The sequence below is a fragment of the Macrobrachium nipponense genome, chromosome 27 (assembly GCF_015104395.2).
Source record: "Macrobrachium nipponense isolate FS-2020 chromosome 27, ASM1510439v2, whole genome shotgun sequence".
Taxonomy (NCBI): Eukaryota; Metazoa; Arthropoda; class Malacostraca; order Decapoda; family Palaemonidae; genus Macrobrachium; species Macrobrachium nipponense.
This window is the reverse complement of record NC_087216.1, coordinates 77,696,076-77,711,092: the sequence shown is the minus strand read 5'-3', so window position 1 is coordinate 77,711,092 and position 15,017 is coordinate 77,696,076. Positions and strand designations below refer to the sequence as shown.

The window sequence follows — 15,017 nt, the reverse complement described above, 5'->3', positions numbered from 1 at the left end:
GATTCCTCTTAGGGAGATAGTTCCACCATTTTCCCTAATAAACAAGGGACCTGAAAATTTTGTGGCGGTTCTGTTTAAGTAGGCTTTTAGTGAATTAACGGGACATAAGGACAGGTCCTGAGGAAGTGGGACAATTTTCCATGGGGCCCACCTATCTTGTGGGTCCTCATTTTTAGCCAAAAATTGACGATCTGGTAAAAGTAGTAGTTCTCCTGATGGGAGAAACTCAATATGTTCTGGTTCTCTAGAAAGGGCCGACAGTTCAGATATTCTAGCTCCGAGGCCGACTTATTAGGAATAATGTTTTTCCTTAGGAGCGTATCTAAGGACATCTGAATCATTAACAGTGTCCGAAGTTAGCTTAAGGACGTCATTTAAGAACCAGGAGGACCCGTTCGAGGTCTATCTATTGGTTTAATAAGTCTAGCACAAGCCTTAGGAATAGAAGAAAAATACGAATCTGTAAGATCAATATTAAATCCAAATTGGAAAATTTTCTTGAGTGCCGATTTGGTTGTAGTAATAGTACTCGATGCTAACCCTTTTTCGAACAAGGTTCTGAAAAAGGTTATCGCCAGATTCGTAGTCATGGTTTGTACTTCTGAGTCTTTCAGGAAGGTGGCTAGCTTCTTTGCTGCTGAATCATATTGACGCAGGGTTGATTCTCGTTTATCTGATTCTAGGAACCGGATGTTTTGAGGATCAACGATGGGATCTTTCTGTGCCGCAAACTTCATGAAGTCCATAAAGTTAGGGCTTTCTGAATTCCTGAGAAAGCGGGCGGGACAGTCCGTGTTTGTACCAACTGCATTCAGTTTTTGGGATTGGGAATCCGTCCGGGCTGGGGACGGAGTCCTAATTCCACCAGTAGAGGGAACCAATTGCTCTTGGGCCATTTGGGGGCCACTAGTGCAATCTGACCTTTGAAAGTTCTGAGTTTGTTCAGGACCTTCAGCAGTAGGTTCACTGGAGGGAAGAGATAAATTCTCTTCCAGATATTCCTATTTATTGCCATAGCGTCTGTGGCATAAGCCAGAGGGTCCAGGTTGGAGGCCACGTAACATGGTAGTTTGTGGTTCGATTCCATGGCAAAAAGCCCGGGCACCTGTTGGCAGATCCATTTGAATGACCCTCTGTCTAGGGTCCACTCCGACTCCAGTGGAGTAGACCTTGACAGAGCGTCTGCCACTATATTTCTCACTCCCGCTAGGTGAGTGGCCAATAGGTGCCATTGGTTCCTGTCCGCTAGGGCAAATATGACTATCATTACGTGGTTTACATGGCTCGACTTGGAGCCTCCCCTGTTTATGCAATGGACCACCACTGCACTGTCTAATACCAGCTTGATATGGATTTTCTTGGCTGGTAAAAGTTTTTTCAGGGTTAGAAACACTGCCATAGCTTCCAGTACATTGATATGTAGCTGGCGGAATGACATTGGTCCCGGGATCTCCTGTTCGCTCTCGATCGCCAATCTCGATTTATATCTTTTAGTTTGGCTTTCAGCAGTACGTCCATCACTGATGCAAACTGGAGTGAACCTAGGATTCTTTCCTGATTCCTCCGGGTCGTCCGCTTACTTTTGAGAAATTGTCTTGTGGCCTTGGCTATTTCTTTTTGTTTTGCCGGTGGAATTGATAGAGTGTAAGAGTTTAGGTAACATGGTGCCGGAATTAGACGGGACTTGCTCCTGTTTATCTGGAAACCTAGGTGTTCCAGGAACTTTATCACTTTGACCGTCGCCTTGCGGCATTCTTCGACGTCTGTGGCCCATATGAGCCAATCGTCCAGATAGGCTACTAACATTATTCCCTGAGTCCTCAACTCCTGGACTACTGTTTCCGCTATCTTCGTAAATATTCTGGGCACTATGTTGAGCCCGAATGGCATTACTTTGAAGGAATAAGCCTTCTTTCCTAGTCTGAAGCCTAGGAATGGGCGGAAGTGTCTTGCTATCGGGATATGATAGTAGGCATCTGTAAGATCTATAGAGGTGGTGACGGCCCCACGCGGAAGTAAGGTCCGCACCTGCGAGACGGTCAGCATTCGGAACTTGTCGCAATGAATAAATGAGTTTAGATGGGACAAGTCTAGGATTATTCTTAGTTTGTTTGAGTCTTTCTTTGGAACGCTGAACAAGCGCCCTTGAAACTTTAATTTTTTGACTTGTGATACTACCCTTTTTTGAAGTAATTCTCAGGTATACTCTATTAGTTCCGCCGTCGGTCTTTGGTAAAAGGTGTTTGATGGAGGAGGACCTTGTATCCAACTCCATCCCAGACCTTTGGTCACAATACTTAGAGCCCAGGAGCTGAACCCCCACCGGTGTCGGAAGAGGTACAGCCTCCCTCCTACCTGGGGAGTCTCACTGGTTGTCAGATGGACGGCCACCATGGGCTCCTCAGAAGCCTTTGCCTCGGTTAGAGGCTCTTCCACCACCTCTGTGTCGGAAGGCGCCTCTGGCACGGCTGCCTCTGGCAAACCTTTTGTACCCTTGAAACACTTGAGTTTCAAAGGTACCATTGTAAGCCGGAGAGACGGAGAAGGAGGTCGAACCCTGGGGTTGTTGTGACGGTTGAGTCAGAAGCACAAACTGCTGTTGCAGTTGTGCCTTCGACATTGATGGCTGACTCATTTGAGCCACCAGAATCGCCTGGACCATCGTCTGTGGTTGGGAGGATTGGAAGGGTTGGAACTTCCTCAACCTCTTCTTACCTTTGGGATTCATTCCGGCGGACTAAGGTTTCCTTTTAGGAATGAGTCCCCAGCGAATCTTGAGACTCTGGCTCACCCTCACTGCTTCCGCCAGGACTTCGTTAACGGCGGAGTCTGGGAAAAGGTTTGCTCCCCAGATGGAGGATCTGATTAGTTTATTTGGTTCATGGCGGATGAATGCTTCCGCCAGAACATGCTTCCTACAATTCTGCCTTGCTACCACAAAGTCGTATTAGTCACATTGTACTGTATGAAGTAGTGACTTTGTTAGTACTTTAAATAACGCCTCATCTGCGTAGATGAGAGACGTCATTTCAGACATGGTGGCGGAGTTGAGAGACCTACTAAACCTTAATCTGGCGTCATATTCTGCCTTGATTAAGCTGCCTGGAAGCCTAGGGAGCCACTCACTGAACAGCGTGTTACCACAGTCCGGCGCCAGCTTACCTGCAGAGAAGGTGGCAAGGGCATCTACCCAGCAGTCTGTGGTTCTGGGGAGCAGAAGGGAAGGCAAATCTGTCTCCCGGAGCTGTGGCATAGGTTTGTCCTCCATGGCTGCTTGCATTGTTAGCTCAGCCACTTTGGATAGACATGGGATAGGCGCATCCTCGTTTACCGCAAAGATGGTAAAGGGGCTCTTGTGGGCCGTCAACCTAGTGTTGACGCATTGCCACTCCATGGTTGCTCCCTGGGGAAGATGACAGTCTCTTTAGGGATTTTATCTTCCCTTATCAATGCTTCCTCTGTCAGACGGACGTAACCGATGAAGGGGAATTGGAGCCCTGGAGGATAGAACTTGAAGTCTTCCAGTCTTTGGGTTCCGCACCCCTCAATCGTAAGCATACCGTCCGAGAACGGTGCATATGCTGCTGACCTCCAAGGGTTATTGTTCTTGAAGGGAGGCTGCATTGGCAGGGGATGAATTGCCTGTCCGGACTGAGGCTGTCCTGTTGCCATCGTGTCCCGGAGACCCGCCACTAGGTTCTCCTGAGTCACCATCCTCTCCAATACGGATTGGATGGACTGGCCTGAAGCTTCCAGCATAGATAACAGCTGGGAGAATATCTCCTGAAACTTGGTCTGGACCAAGTTTCCTACCATGTTCCCCACCTGCTGCATCATGTTCGCCGAAAATGCCTCTGGGTCAAAGCTAGGTACTTGAGCCTTAGCTTTTGGAACCTTTTATCTCGACCCCTGATGAGGGGGAGTGGATTTTGCCTTGTCTGCCTTGGGTTTAGGAGCCGATGGCTTAGTGACACGGCTGGTTCCGGACCTTGGCCTAGGCAAGGACTTCTTCATAGCCTTCAAGTCAACCGGGGTCTTGACTTTAGGGATCACCGAGGTTGACTTCGGTGCATATGCTGCTGACCTCCAAGGGTTATTGTTCTTGAAGGGAGGCTGCATTGGCAGGGGATGAATTGCCTGTCCGGACTGAGGCTGTCCTGTTGCCATCGTGTCCCGGAGACCCGCCACTAGGTTCTCCTGAGTCACCATCCTCCTTCAATAAACGGATTGGATTGGACTGGCCTAAGCTTCCAAGCCAAATAGATTAACAGCTGGGAGAATATCTCCTGAAACTTGGTCTGGACCAAGTTTCCTACCATGTTCCCCACCTGCTGCATCATGTTCGCCGAAAATGCCTCTGGGTCAAAGCTAGGTACTTGAGCCTTAGCTTTTGGAACCTTTTATCTCGACCCCTGATGAGGGGGAGTGGATTTTGCCTTGTCTGCCTTGGGTTTAGGAGCCGATGGCTTAGTGACACGGCTGGTTCCGGACCTTGGCCTAGGCAAGGACTTCTTCATAGCCTTCAAGTCAACCGGGGTCTTGACTTTAGGGATCACCGAGGTTGACTTCGGTCTAACCAACTGAAGCTTCCTAGTGAATCTCTGGAAAGAGGTAGTAGAAAAAAAGGAGGAAAATTGAGATGGGCTCAAGAGCAAGCCTTGAGCCCCTAAAGTACCTGCCTCATCAACATTCTTACCTTCGCCCAGGTTGTCCACAACCATGGGCTCCCGGTCTAGGTCTAGGGCCGCCACTTCTCCAACCACCTCCTCGCCGAAGCCCTCCTCCGGCACGGGTGTGGTCAGCGCTTGGATCCTGGCGATGATGGGAGCTGCTACTGCTGCCTCTACCGCCGCCGACTTCTAGGCTCCGGGGTAGATGAGCCAAGCCATCTCCTCCGAGAGCATGTAGGGCTGTGCCTTCTTGGCATTGCGGCCAAATCCGCCAACCCAGATCTTCAGGTAGCCAGTGCCGCGTCCCTGACGGCTTGGATACTCTGTAAGAGAAAGTTATGTCAATCCTTAAACTAGATACTATCCTTAGCCTAGTATGAATCAACATGATATATTACATCTGATTCTCATTGTATCATTATCAAGAGTGGTACATACCAACTCAGAGGTGAACTCGTTCACCAGGCTGTAGCAGACTTCACAACCTTCGTGGTGCCCAACGAGCAAGTCTCCCACCTGGACCGCACAACCAGCGTGGGTCCGGCACACTACGTGCCCACAGGGCTCTTGGAGGATGGCGGTACACCCCGTCTCCAAACAACGCAAGACCTGTAAGTCAATGATACATGAGTATCACTATTTAGACCCGCCGGAGATGTGTCCAGCGGGGCATGCATTATACTACAGTCATCGGAGGTGACTCCTATGACAAAATATTTTACCGCTAGGGTATCAGGCATCCTTGCTTTCACCAGCTCCGGGGTCCAGATCTAGTTTTAGTCATGCCATCAACTATAGGTCTGCGTGAACGAGGCAGGTTAAGTAAAAAACCTGACCCGACTTCGTCGGCGCCAGATACGTATAATCTTTGTGCAAAAGATTGAGTCTCAAGCTCATTCTCCATTCCTCTAGGGTGAGGGATGGAATGACAATCCAAATTAATTAAACCAGTCCGGGGGGATAATGCTAACAAGGTACTCCGGTTTTAATTACGCGGCGGGGTCTCCGCCGTGGTAAACAACCAGAATTATAGTAATATAAGATATCTTATATAGATAATACTAATAGGTATATGTGTCTAAGACGTACATAACTATATGTGTACATATAAGTGTACATATATATGTGTGTGAATGCATAACTAACTGATCCAACAGCAGTGGATCGTTCCCTATCTCGTGTCTAAATACACCTAGCTATCCCGGTACTGGGTCCAGCTTCATGGGAATAGAACAGGGGGTCAGTAAAACCTAGGCCCAAATCCGGTCAGTAAGGAATCAGAGCTATTTGCATAGTCAATACCTTGAATCCGGGGTCCCGGATCCGCCGGAGCGGGGGACAGACCTGGTGAAATAAGACAGTGGAAGGGATATGACAATGTGGACCGGAGAGCGCACTGCCCAGACGAGCCAGGTGGACAACCCAAGCTCACCCGAGCCGGGCACCCTCCCCAAAAATCATACAAAGCATGGTGCAGTGGCCTACCCCCCGATCGCAAAAGGAGGAGCAACAGCAGACAGCAGCAGCAGCAGACAAGAAACAGCAGGAGCAGCAGCAGCAGACAGCAACCGCAGGAGCAGCAGCAGCAGACAGCAGCAACAGCAACAGAAACAAGCAGACGAGCAAAAGCAGCCGCAGCAGACAGAAACAGCAGCAGCAGCAGCAGCAGACAGCAACAGCCGACATCAACAGCAACAGCAGCAGCAGCCAGTAGTAGACAGCAGCAGCCAGCATACAGCAGCAGCCAGACTGCAGCAGCAACAGCAGACAGCAGCAGCAGCAGACAGTAACAGCAGCAGCAGCAGCAGACAGTAACAGCAGCAGACAGCAGCAGAAAACAGTAGAAGCAGCAGCAACAGCAGCAGACAGTAGCAGACAGCAGCAACAGCAACAGCAGCAGCAGCAGACAGCAACTGCAGCAGACAGCAGCAGACGGTAGCAGCAACAGCAGCAGCAGACAGTAGCAGCAACAGCCCAGACAGCAAGCAGCAGCAGACAGTAGTAGCAGCAGCAGACAATAGCAAGTAACAAGACCGCAGCAGCAGCAGGACAGCAACAGACAGCAGCAACAGCAAGCAGCACGCACAGCAAACAGCAACTGAAAGCCGACACGCAACAGCAGCAAGAGGCAGACGGAAGAATGGGGAGAGCCAGAAAGAGCAGACACAGTAAGCAAGAACCAGAGCAGAAGGCCCAAGCAGAAGCAGTAACAAAGACAAGCAGAAAGGAGAGAGGCAAAAAGCAGCAGGAAGCAGAGAGCAGCAGACAAAGGGGAATACGCAGGCAGTAGAAAACAGTAGAGCTATAAGCCAGGCAAGCAGAAAACAAGCAGCAAAATTTAGCACAGGCAAAGAAAGCAAGCAAGAAAGCAGGCAAAAGCAGAAAGGCAAAGAGCAAAAGCAATTTGAGCAGAGAGGCAGGCAGGACAGCAGACTAGAGCAGTAAAGAGAGCCACGGCAACAGAGGAGCAGCCAGACAGTGCAGACAGAGGCAGACCTAGCGAAAACAGGGCAGACAGTAGATAGCAAGAGCAGAGAGCATAGGAGACAGAAGAGCGCAGAACAGAGCAGAAGAGCAAGACTAGCCAGACAGGAGTAGAGAGCAGAAAGGAGGCAGAGAAGCAGAAGATAGGAAGTAGCAAAGGCAAGCCAGAACAGCAAGCAAAGAAGAGCCAAGCAGTACCTACGACAAAAGCATAAAAAGAGCAAGGCAGCAGACAGAGCGAAGCAAGAGTATGAAAAAAAGAAAGCTAGAAGCAAGGAGAAGCGACATGGAAGGCCAGACAGACCGCACCAAGCAGACACAGCAACAAAAAAGAGAAGAGCAGAAGAATCAGGAGCCAGAAAGCAAAAGCACAGCAAGACAGAGGCAGACGGCAGAGAAGCGCAGAATCAGAGAGCAAGGAAGCCCAGAGGAGCCAGAGAGCCAGAAGCAAGCAGAAGAGAAGAAAGGCAAAAGAGCCAGAAGAGGTAGTAGCAGAAAAGCAACACAGAAGCAAAAGATGCAGAGAGGAGCAGAGCAAAGGGACGAGCAGGAGAAAGGGCAAGCAGTAAGGGCAAGCGAGGCAAGCCAGAGCAGGAAAAGCCAGACAGGAAAAATAGCAAGCCCAAAAAGGGCGAGGGGAAAAGGCAGAAGCAGACAAAATTAGAAGCCAAGCAGACAGTTAAGAGAGCAAAGGTCGCCACGGAGAACTAGCCGCATAACGCAGGTGAGCAGAAAGAAGCAAGGAGCAAGAGCAGCCAAAGCAGAAAGGCAGACAAGGTAAGCAAGCAGAAAGCCCGAAGAAGCAGGGAGAAGAAAGCAAGCAGACAGCAGCAGAGCAGTGAAAGAATAAGAAAGGCAGAGCAAAGAAGCAGGAAAAAGCAATAAAAGGCAAGGGCATAAGCAAGGCAAGAACGCAGCAAAAGAGCCAGAAGCAGACAGCAAAGAGCAAGGGCAGGACAAGAGGGCAGCTAAGAGAGCAGAGCGCAGCAAGAGAAGAGCAGAGAGCAGCATAGCAGAAGAAGCAAGAGCCAGGACCAGTAGCGAAGAGCAAGAAAGAGCCAGCAGACAGTTAAGCAAGAAGAGGCAGGAGCAAAGGCTAGCAAGACCTAGCACGGAGCAAGACAAACAGCAGAAAGGCAGAGCAGACAAGGCCGAGCAGACAGCCAGGAATAAGGCAGGGAAGCAGAGGAGGGACAGTAGGTTAGGAAGTCATAAGTGTTAGAGTAGTGGAGACGAGGGAGTATACGTAAGCTCTAGTGCTCAGTATAAGTGATGTAGTGTCAGCGAGTCGAAGTTATATAGCCCTAAGTATTTCAATTGTAAGTAAACCCACAACGCCGTAGAGCATGAAGACGCATATCTAGCAAGCCGCAAAAGCATTTCTAGTGCTAGCATTTAGCAAGTAAGCAGCAGCCAGCAGAAAGCACAAGAAGCAGGTAAGCAGCAGCAGCAGCAGGTAGAAGAAGCTCAAGCCAGCAGAGCCAGCAGCACTTGAAGGAGCGAAGAGCAGAGCCCATTGCAGTGGAAGGGACAGGTCAAAGACAGAGAGCCATGACAGGCAGAAGACACAGCAAAGACAGCTAGCGAGCAGCAGGAAAGTGAAGCAAGCAGTAGCCAGGCACCATGCGACAGCAGCAGACAGTAGCAAGCGCAGCAGGCAGACCAGACAAAAGACGCAGCAGCAGCCAAGAGCCTAAAAGAAGACAACCGCAGCAAGTAGTCAATAACAGCCAAGCCCAGCAGTTGACAGCAAAAAGCAGCAGACAGTAGCAACAGAACCAGACCAGCAAGCAAATAGAGCAAACAGCAGATCGCAAAGAGACAGGGCAAAGCAGAGGCAAAACGCAGAGAGCCGACAAGCAAAAAAGTCTTCAGCAGACGAGTAGCTTAAGCAGCACCCAGTACCGCAGCAGACAAGGCATACAACCAGCAGAACAAAAACAGCAGACAGGCAAAATGAAGCAGACAGCCAAAAAAGCAGCAGAAACAGTAGCAATCAGCACCCCCAGCCAGACAGCGTCAAAGGACCACACAGCAGAGGTGACAACAGGAAAGCAACACAAAAGCAGAAGACAGTAGCAGCAGGCAGACAAGCAAACAAGCAGCAGACAAGTAGTAAAAAAAAAGGCAAGGCAGGAGCAGAAGACCAGGTAGCAGACAAGCAGCAGCAACAGCAATCCGGGGCATGTTAAAGCAGGCAGACCGAGGTATATTCGCTCTTATAAGAGCAGCAATTTCGAGAGGCAGCAAGCAGCCACAGCAGCCAGCATACAGCAGCATCAGCAGCAGACAGTAACAGCAGCAGCTAAGGAAGCAGACAGTAAACAGCAGCCAAGCCAGCAACAACAGCAGACAGTAAGAAGCCGGAGCAGCAGCAACAACAGCAGACAGTAGAAGCAGCAGCAGAGCACACAGCAACTGCAGCAGACAGCAGCAGACAACCAGCAGCAACAGAAACAGTAGACAGTAACAGCAACAGCAGACACCAGCAGCAGCAGACAGTGACAGCAGCAGCAGACAGTAGCAGCAACAGACAGCAGCAGCAGCAGCAGAAGCAGCAGACAGCAACAGCAACAGACACCAGCAGCAGCAGCAGCAGACAGCAGCAGCAGCAACAGCAACAGCAGCAGCAGCAGCAGCAGACAGCAGAAGCAGCAGCAGACAGCAGCAGCAGTAGACAGTAGCAGCAGCAGCAGCAGCAGCAGACAGTCGCAGCAGCAAAACGACAACAGCAGCAGGCAGACAGTCGCAGCAGCAGTAGCAGACAGCAGCAGCAACAGCAGACCGCCGCAGCAGCAGCAGACCGCAACTGCAGCAACAGCAGAAAGCAGCAGCAGACAGCAACAGCAGCAGACAGTAGCAGCAGCATTAGACAGCAGCAGCAGACAGTAGTAGCAGCAGACAGCAACAGCATCAGACAGTAGCAGCAGCAGCAACAGCAGCAGCAGAAAGCAGCAGCAGACAGCAACAGCAGCAGACAGTAGCAGCAGCAGCAGACAGCAGCAAACAGCAGCAGAAAGCAGCAGCAGACAGTAGCAGCAGCAGCAGTAGCAGCAACAGCAGACAGCAGCAGCAGCAGACAGCAACAGCAGCACACAGTAGCAGCAGCAGCAACAGCAGACAGCAGCAACAGCAGCAGACAGCAGCAACAGCAGCAGGAGCCGGGGGCAGGAGGCAGGGACAGCAGCGAAGCAGCAGAACAGTAGTAGCAGCATCAGCAAGCAGCAGACAGCAACTGCAGCAAACAGCAGCCGCAGCAGACAGCAGCAGGAGAGCTGGCAGCAGACAGCAAGCACGCAGCAGGAAAGCAACAAGCAGCGACGCAACAGCAAAAGCAGCAGCAGCAGACAGCTAGCAACAGCACACAGTAGCAGCAGCAGCAGCAGGGACAGTATCAGCAGCAGACCAGTAGCAGGCAGCAGCAGACCAGCAAGCAGCAGCAGGACAGTAGCAGCAGCAGACATATAGCAGTCAAGCAAGCAGACAGTAGCAGCATCAGCAGAGCAACAGCAGACAGCAGAAGCAGTCAGACAGCACCAGCAACCAGCAGAAACCAGGCAGACAGTAGGCAACAACAAGCAGACAGCCAGCATCATACAGTCAGACAGCAGCAAACAACAGCAGACAGCAACAGCAACAGACAGCAGCAGCAGCTGACTGCAGCAGACAGCAACAGCAGCAGCAGCAGCAGACAGCAGCAGCAGACAACAGCAGCAGCAGCAGACAACAGCAGCAGCAGGAGCAGCAGACAGCAGCAGCAGCTGCAAAAAAGCAGTAGACAGCAACTGCAGCAGGCAGCAGCAGCAGCAGATAGCAACACCAGACAGCAGCAGCAGACAGCAGCAGCAGCAGCAGTACAGCAGCACAAGACAGCATCAGGCAAGCAGGCAGCAGAAGTAGCAGACAGCAACACCCACTCCACACAGCACAGCAGCAGCAGCAGCAGAAGGCACAGTAGCAGCAGTAGACAGCAACACAGACAGCAGCAGCAGAAGACAGCAAGCAAACAGCAGCAGACAGTAGCAGCAACAGCAGACAGCCAGCAGCAGCAAACAGCAACACCAGACAGCAGCAGCAGCAGCAGCAAACAGCAACACCAGACAGCAGCAGCAGCAGCAGCAGCAGAGAGTAGCAGCAGCAGACAGTAGCAGCAGCAGACAGCAACAGTAGCAGACAGTAGCAACAGCACAAGACAGCAGCAGACAGCAGCAGCAGACAGCAACAGCAGCAGACAGCAGCAGCAGACAGCAACAGCAGCAAACAGTAGCAACAGCACCAGACAGCAGCAGACACCAGCAGAGAGCAGCAGCAGACAGCAACAGCAGCAGACAGTAGTAGCAGCTAGCCAGAGACAGACAGGCAAGGCCAGCAGCAAAAACAGCAACTGCAGCAAACAGCAGCAGCAGCAGAAACAGCAGCAGAGAAGCTGCAGCAGGACAGCTAGCAGCAGACCAGCAGCAGCAGACAGTTAGAGCCCCCCCAGCAAAGCAGCAGAACAGCAACTAAAGCAGCAAAACAGCAAACTGCAGCAAACAGCAGCAGCAGCAGACAGCAGCAGAGAGCTGCAGCAGACAGCAGCAGTAGCAGAAAGCAACAGCAGCAGACAGCAGCAGCAGCAGACAGCAGCAACAGCACACAGTAGCAGCAGCAGCAGACAGCAGCAGCAGCAGACAACAGCAGCAGCAGACAGTAGCAGCAGCAGACAGTAGCAGCAGCAGCAGACAGCAGCAGCAGCAGACAGCAGCAGCAGACAGTAGCAGCAGCAGCAGCAACAGCAGACAGCAGAAGCAGCAGACAGCACCAGCAGCAGCAGATAGTAGAAACAACAGCAGACAGCAGCATCAGACAGCAGCAGACAACAGCAACAGCAACAGACTGTCTGTTGCTGTTGCTGTTGTTCTGCTGCGTGTCTGATGCTGCTGTCTGCTGTTGTTTCTACTATCTGCTGCTGCTGGTGCTGTCTGCTGCTTCTGCTGTCTGCTGTTGTTTGCTCTGCTGTACTGTCTGCTGCTGCTGTTCTGCTGCTGCTGCTGTCTGCTGCTGCTGCTACTGTCTGCTGCTGCTACGTCTCTGCTGGCTGTTGTCTGCTGCTGCAGCTGTCTGCTGCTGCTGCTACTGTGTGCTGTTGCTGCTGCAGACAGCAGCAGCAGCAGCAGACAGCAGCTACAGCAGACAGTAGCAGCAGCAGCAGCAGACAACAGCAGAAGCAGCAGACAACAGCAGACAGCAGCAGCAGCTGCAAAAAAGCAGTAGACAGCAACTGCAGCAGGCAGCAGCAGCAGCAGCAGCAGATAGCAACACCAGACAGCAGCAGCAGCAGCAGAAGCAGCAGACCACAGACAGCAGCAGCAGAAGCAGCAGACAGCAACACCACACACAGCAGCAGCAGCAGCAGCAGCAGACAGTAGCAGCAGCAGACAGCAACACCAGACAGCAGCAGCAGCAGACAGCAACAGCAGCAGACAGCAGCAGACAGAAGCAGCAACAGCAGACAGCAGCAGCAGCAGACAGCAACACCAGACAGCAGCAGCAGCAGAGATTAGCAGCAGCAGACAGTAGCAGCAGCAGACAGCAACAGCAGCAGACAGTAGCAACAGCACCAGACAGCAGCAGCAGACAGCAACAGCAGCAGACAGTAGCAACAGCACCAGACAGCAGCAGACACCAGCAGAGAGCAGCAGCAGACAGTAGCAGCAGCAGACAGCAACAGCAGCAGACAGTAGCAGACAGCAGCAGCAACAGCATACAGCAGCAGCAGACAGTAACAGCAGCAGCAGCAGCAGGACAGCAGCAGCAGCAGACAGCAGCAGACAGTAACAGCAGCAGCAGACATTAAAATCAGCAGCAGCAACAGCAGCAGACAGTAGAAGCAGCAGCAGCAGACAGCAGCTGCAGCAGACAACATCAGCAACAGAAACCGCAGACAGTAGCAGCAACAGCAGACAGCAGCAGCAGCAGACAGTGACAGCAGCAGCAGACAGTATGGCCAGCAACAGACCAGCAGGACACGCAAGCAATAAGCAGCCAGCAGACAGCAAACAAGCAATAAAAAAAAAGGGAGAACCCAGCAGCAGCAGCAGCAGGACAGCAAACCAGCAGCAACGCAAGCAACAGCAGCAGGACAGCAAGTAGCAGCAGCCACGCAGACAGCGAAGAAGAAGCACTAGCAGCAGACAGCAGGCAGCAGTAGACAGTGAGCAGCAGCTGCAGCATCATGACAGTTCCCAGCAGCCAGGCAGACAGAAGACAAACAGCAGCCAGCAGACAGTTAGCAGCAGCAGCAGCAGCCAACAGCCATACAGCAGCAGCAGCTGACCAGTTACCCAGCAGCAAGCAGCAGACAGCAACTTGCAGACCCCAAGCAGCAGGAAAGGGGCGAAAGCAGCAGCGAAATCAGAAAGCATAGCAGCCAGAACAGCAACCAGGTTAGTCAAGACCAGTAGCAGCACCACTAGACAGCAGGCAGACAGCAGCAGCAAGCAGCAAGCAAACAGTTTTTAGCAAGCAGCAGCAGCAGTATCAACGAACAGCCAGACCAGCAGCAGCTGCAGAACGCAACAGCAGCAGACAGTAGTCCAGCAGCAGCAAACAGCAGGGGGAAAGCAGCAACAGCAGCAGGACAGCAGCTGCAAGACAGCAGTCAAGCATCGAGACAGTAGTGATAGCAGAGCAGGGCAGAGCAAACAGCAGCAGGCAGAGAGATAGTAAGCCGCAGCAGCGAACCAGCAAGGACAGCAGCAGCAGCCTGCAGGAAAGCAGTCAGCAGGAACATCAACATCATGCAGACAGTAGCAGGCAGCAGGCAGACAAAAACAAAACAAGCCTCAGCAGCGGAAAAAGGCAGGCAGCATGCAGCAGCCGCAGCAGCAGTAGCATCCAACAGCCCAGGACCAGCAGCAGGCAGCGACGACAAGCAAAAGCAGGCAGAACAGTAGCAGCAGCAGCAACAGCAGACAGCAGCAACGCAGCAAGAAGGACAGCAGCACAGGACCAGCTGCAGCTAGCAGCGAGCCAGACAGTTAGTAGTAGCAGCAGCAGCAACAGGCAAGCAGCAGGACCAACAACAGCAGCAAGATAGCTAGCAGAGCAGCATGCAGACGATCAACTGCAGCAAACATCAACTGCAGCAAACAGCAACTACAGCAAACAGCAGCAGCAGCAGACAGCTGTAGACAGTAGCAGCAGACAGCAGCAGCAGCAGAAAGCAACAGCAGCAGTCAGCAGACAGCAGCAGCAGCAGACAGCAGCAGCAGCAGACAGCAGTAACAGCACACAGTAGCAGCAACAGCACACAGCAGCAGCAGCATACAGCAACACGAGACAGCAGCAGCAGCAGACAGCAGCAGCCAGCAGCAGCAACATCAGACAGCAGAAGCAGCAGACAGCACCAGCAGCAGCAGACAGCAGTAGCAGCAGACAGTAGCAACAACAGCAGACAGCAGCATCAGACAGCAGACAGCAGCAGACAACAGCAACAGCAACAGACAGCAGCAGCAGCTGACTGCAGCAGACAGCAACAGCAGCAGCAGCAGACAGCAACTGCAGCAGACAGCAGCAGCAGCAGCAGCAGCAGACAGTAGCAGCAGCAGCAGCAGACAACAGCAGCAGCAGCAGACAGTAGCAGCAGCAGGAGCAGCAGACAGCAGCAGCAGCTGCAAAAAAGCAGTAGACAGCAACTGCAGCAGGCAGCAGCAGCAGCCGATAGCAACACCAGACAGCAGCAGCAGCAGCAGCAGCAGCAGCAGACAGCAGCAGCAGCAGACAGCAGCAGCAGAAGCAGCAGACAGCAGCAGCAGACAGCAACACCAGACAGCAGGAGCAGCAGCAGCAGCAGCAGCAGACAATAGCAGCAGCAGACAGTAG

At 52.2% G+C, this 15,017-nt stretch overlaps 1 protein-coding gene and 1 pseudogene across 1 annotated transcript; both read left to right on the top strand.

The window, feature by feature from the left end:
• The first annotated feature begins 6,047 nt into the window (after positions 1–6,047).
• On the top strand, positions 6,048–6,485 carry LOC135200746 (protein elav-like). The gene has a single exon (XM_064229350.1). The coding sequence runs from the start codon at positions 6,048–6,050 to the stop codon at positions 6,483–6,485; it is 438 nt and encodes a 145-aa protein (XP_064085420.1).
• A 955-nt stretch (positions 6,486–7,440) lies between these two features.
• On the top strand, positions 7,441–15,017 carry LOC135200745 (putative uncharacterized protein DDB_G0271606; annotated as a pseudogene).

Bases quoted from the DNA above. Each gene is read 5' to 3' on its own strand.
- LOC135200746 (XM_064229350.1), top strand. From the start codon at position 6,048: ATGTGGACCGGAGAGCGCACTGCCCAGACGAGCCAGGTGGACAACCCA.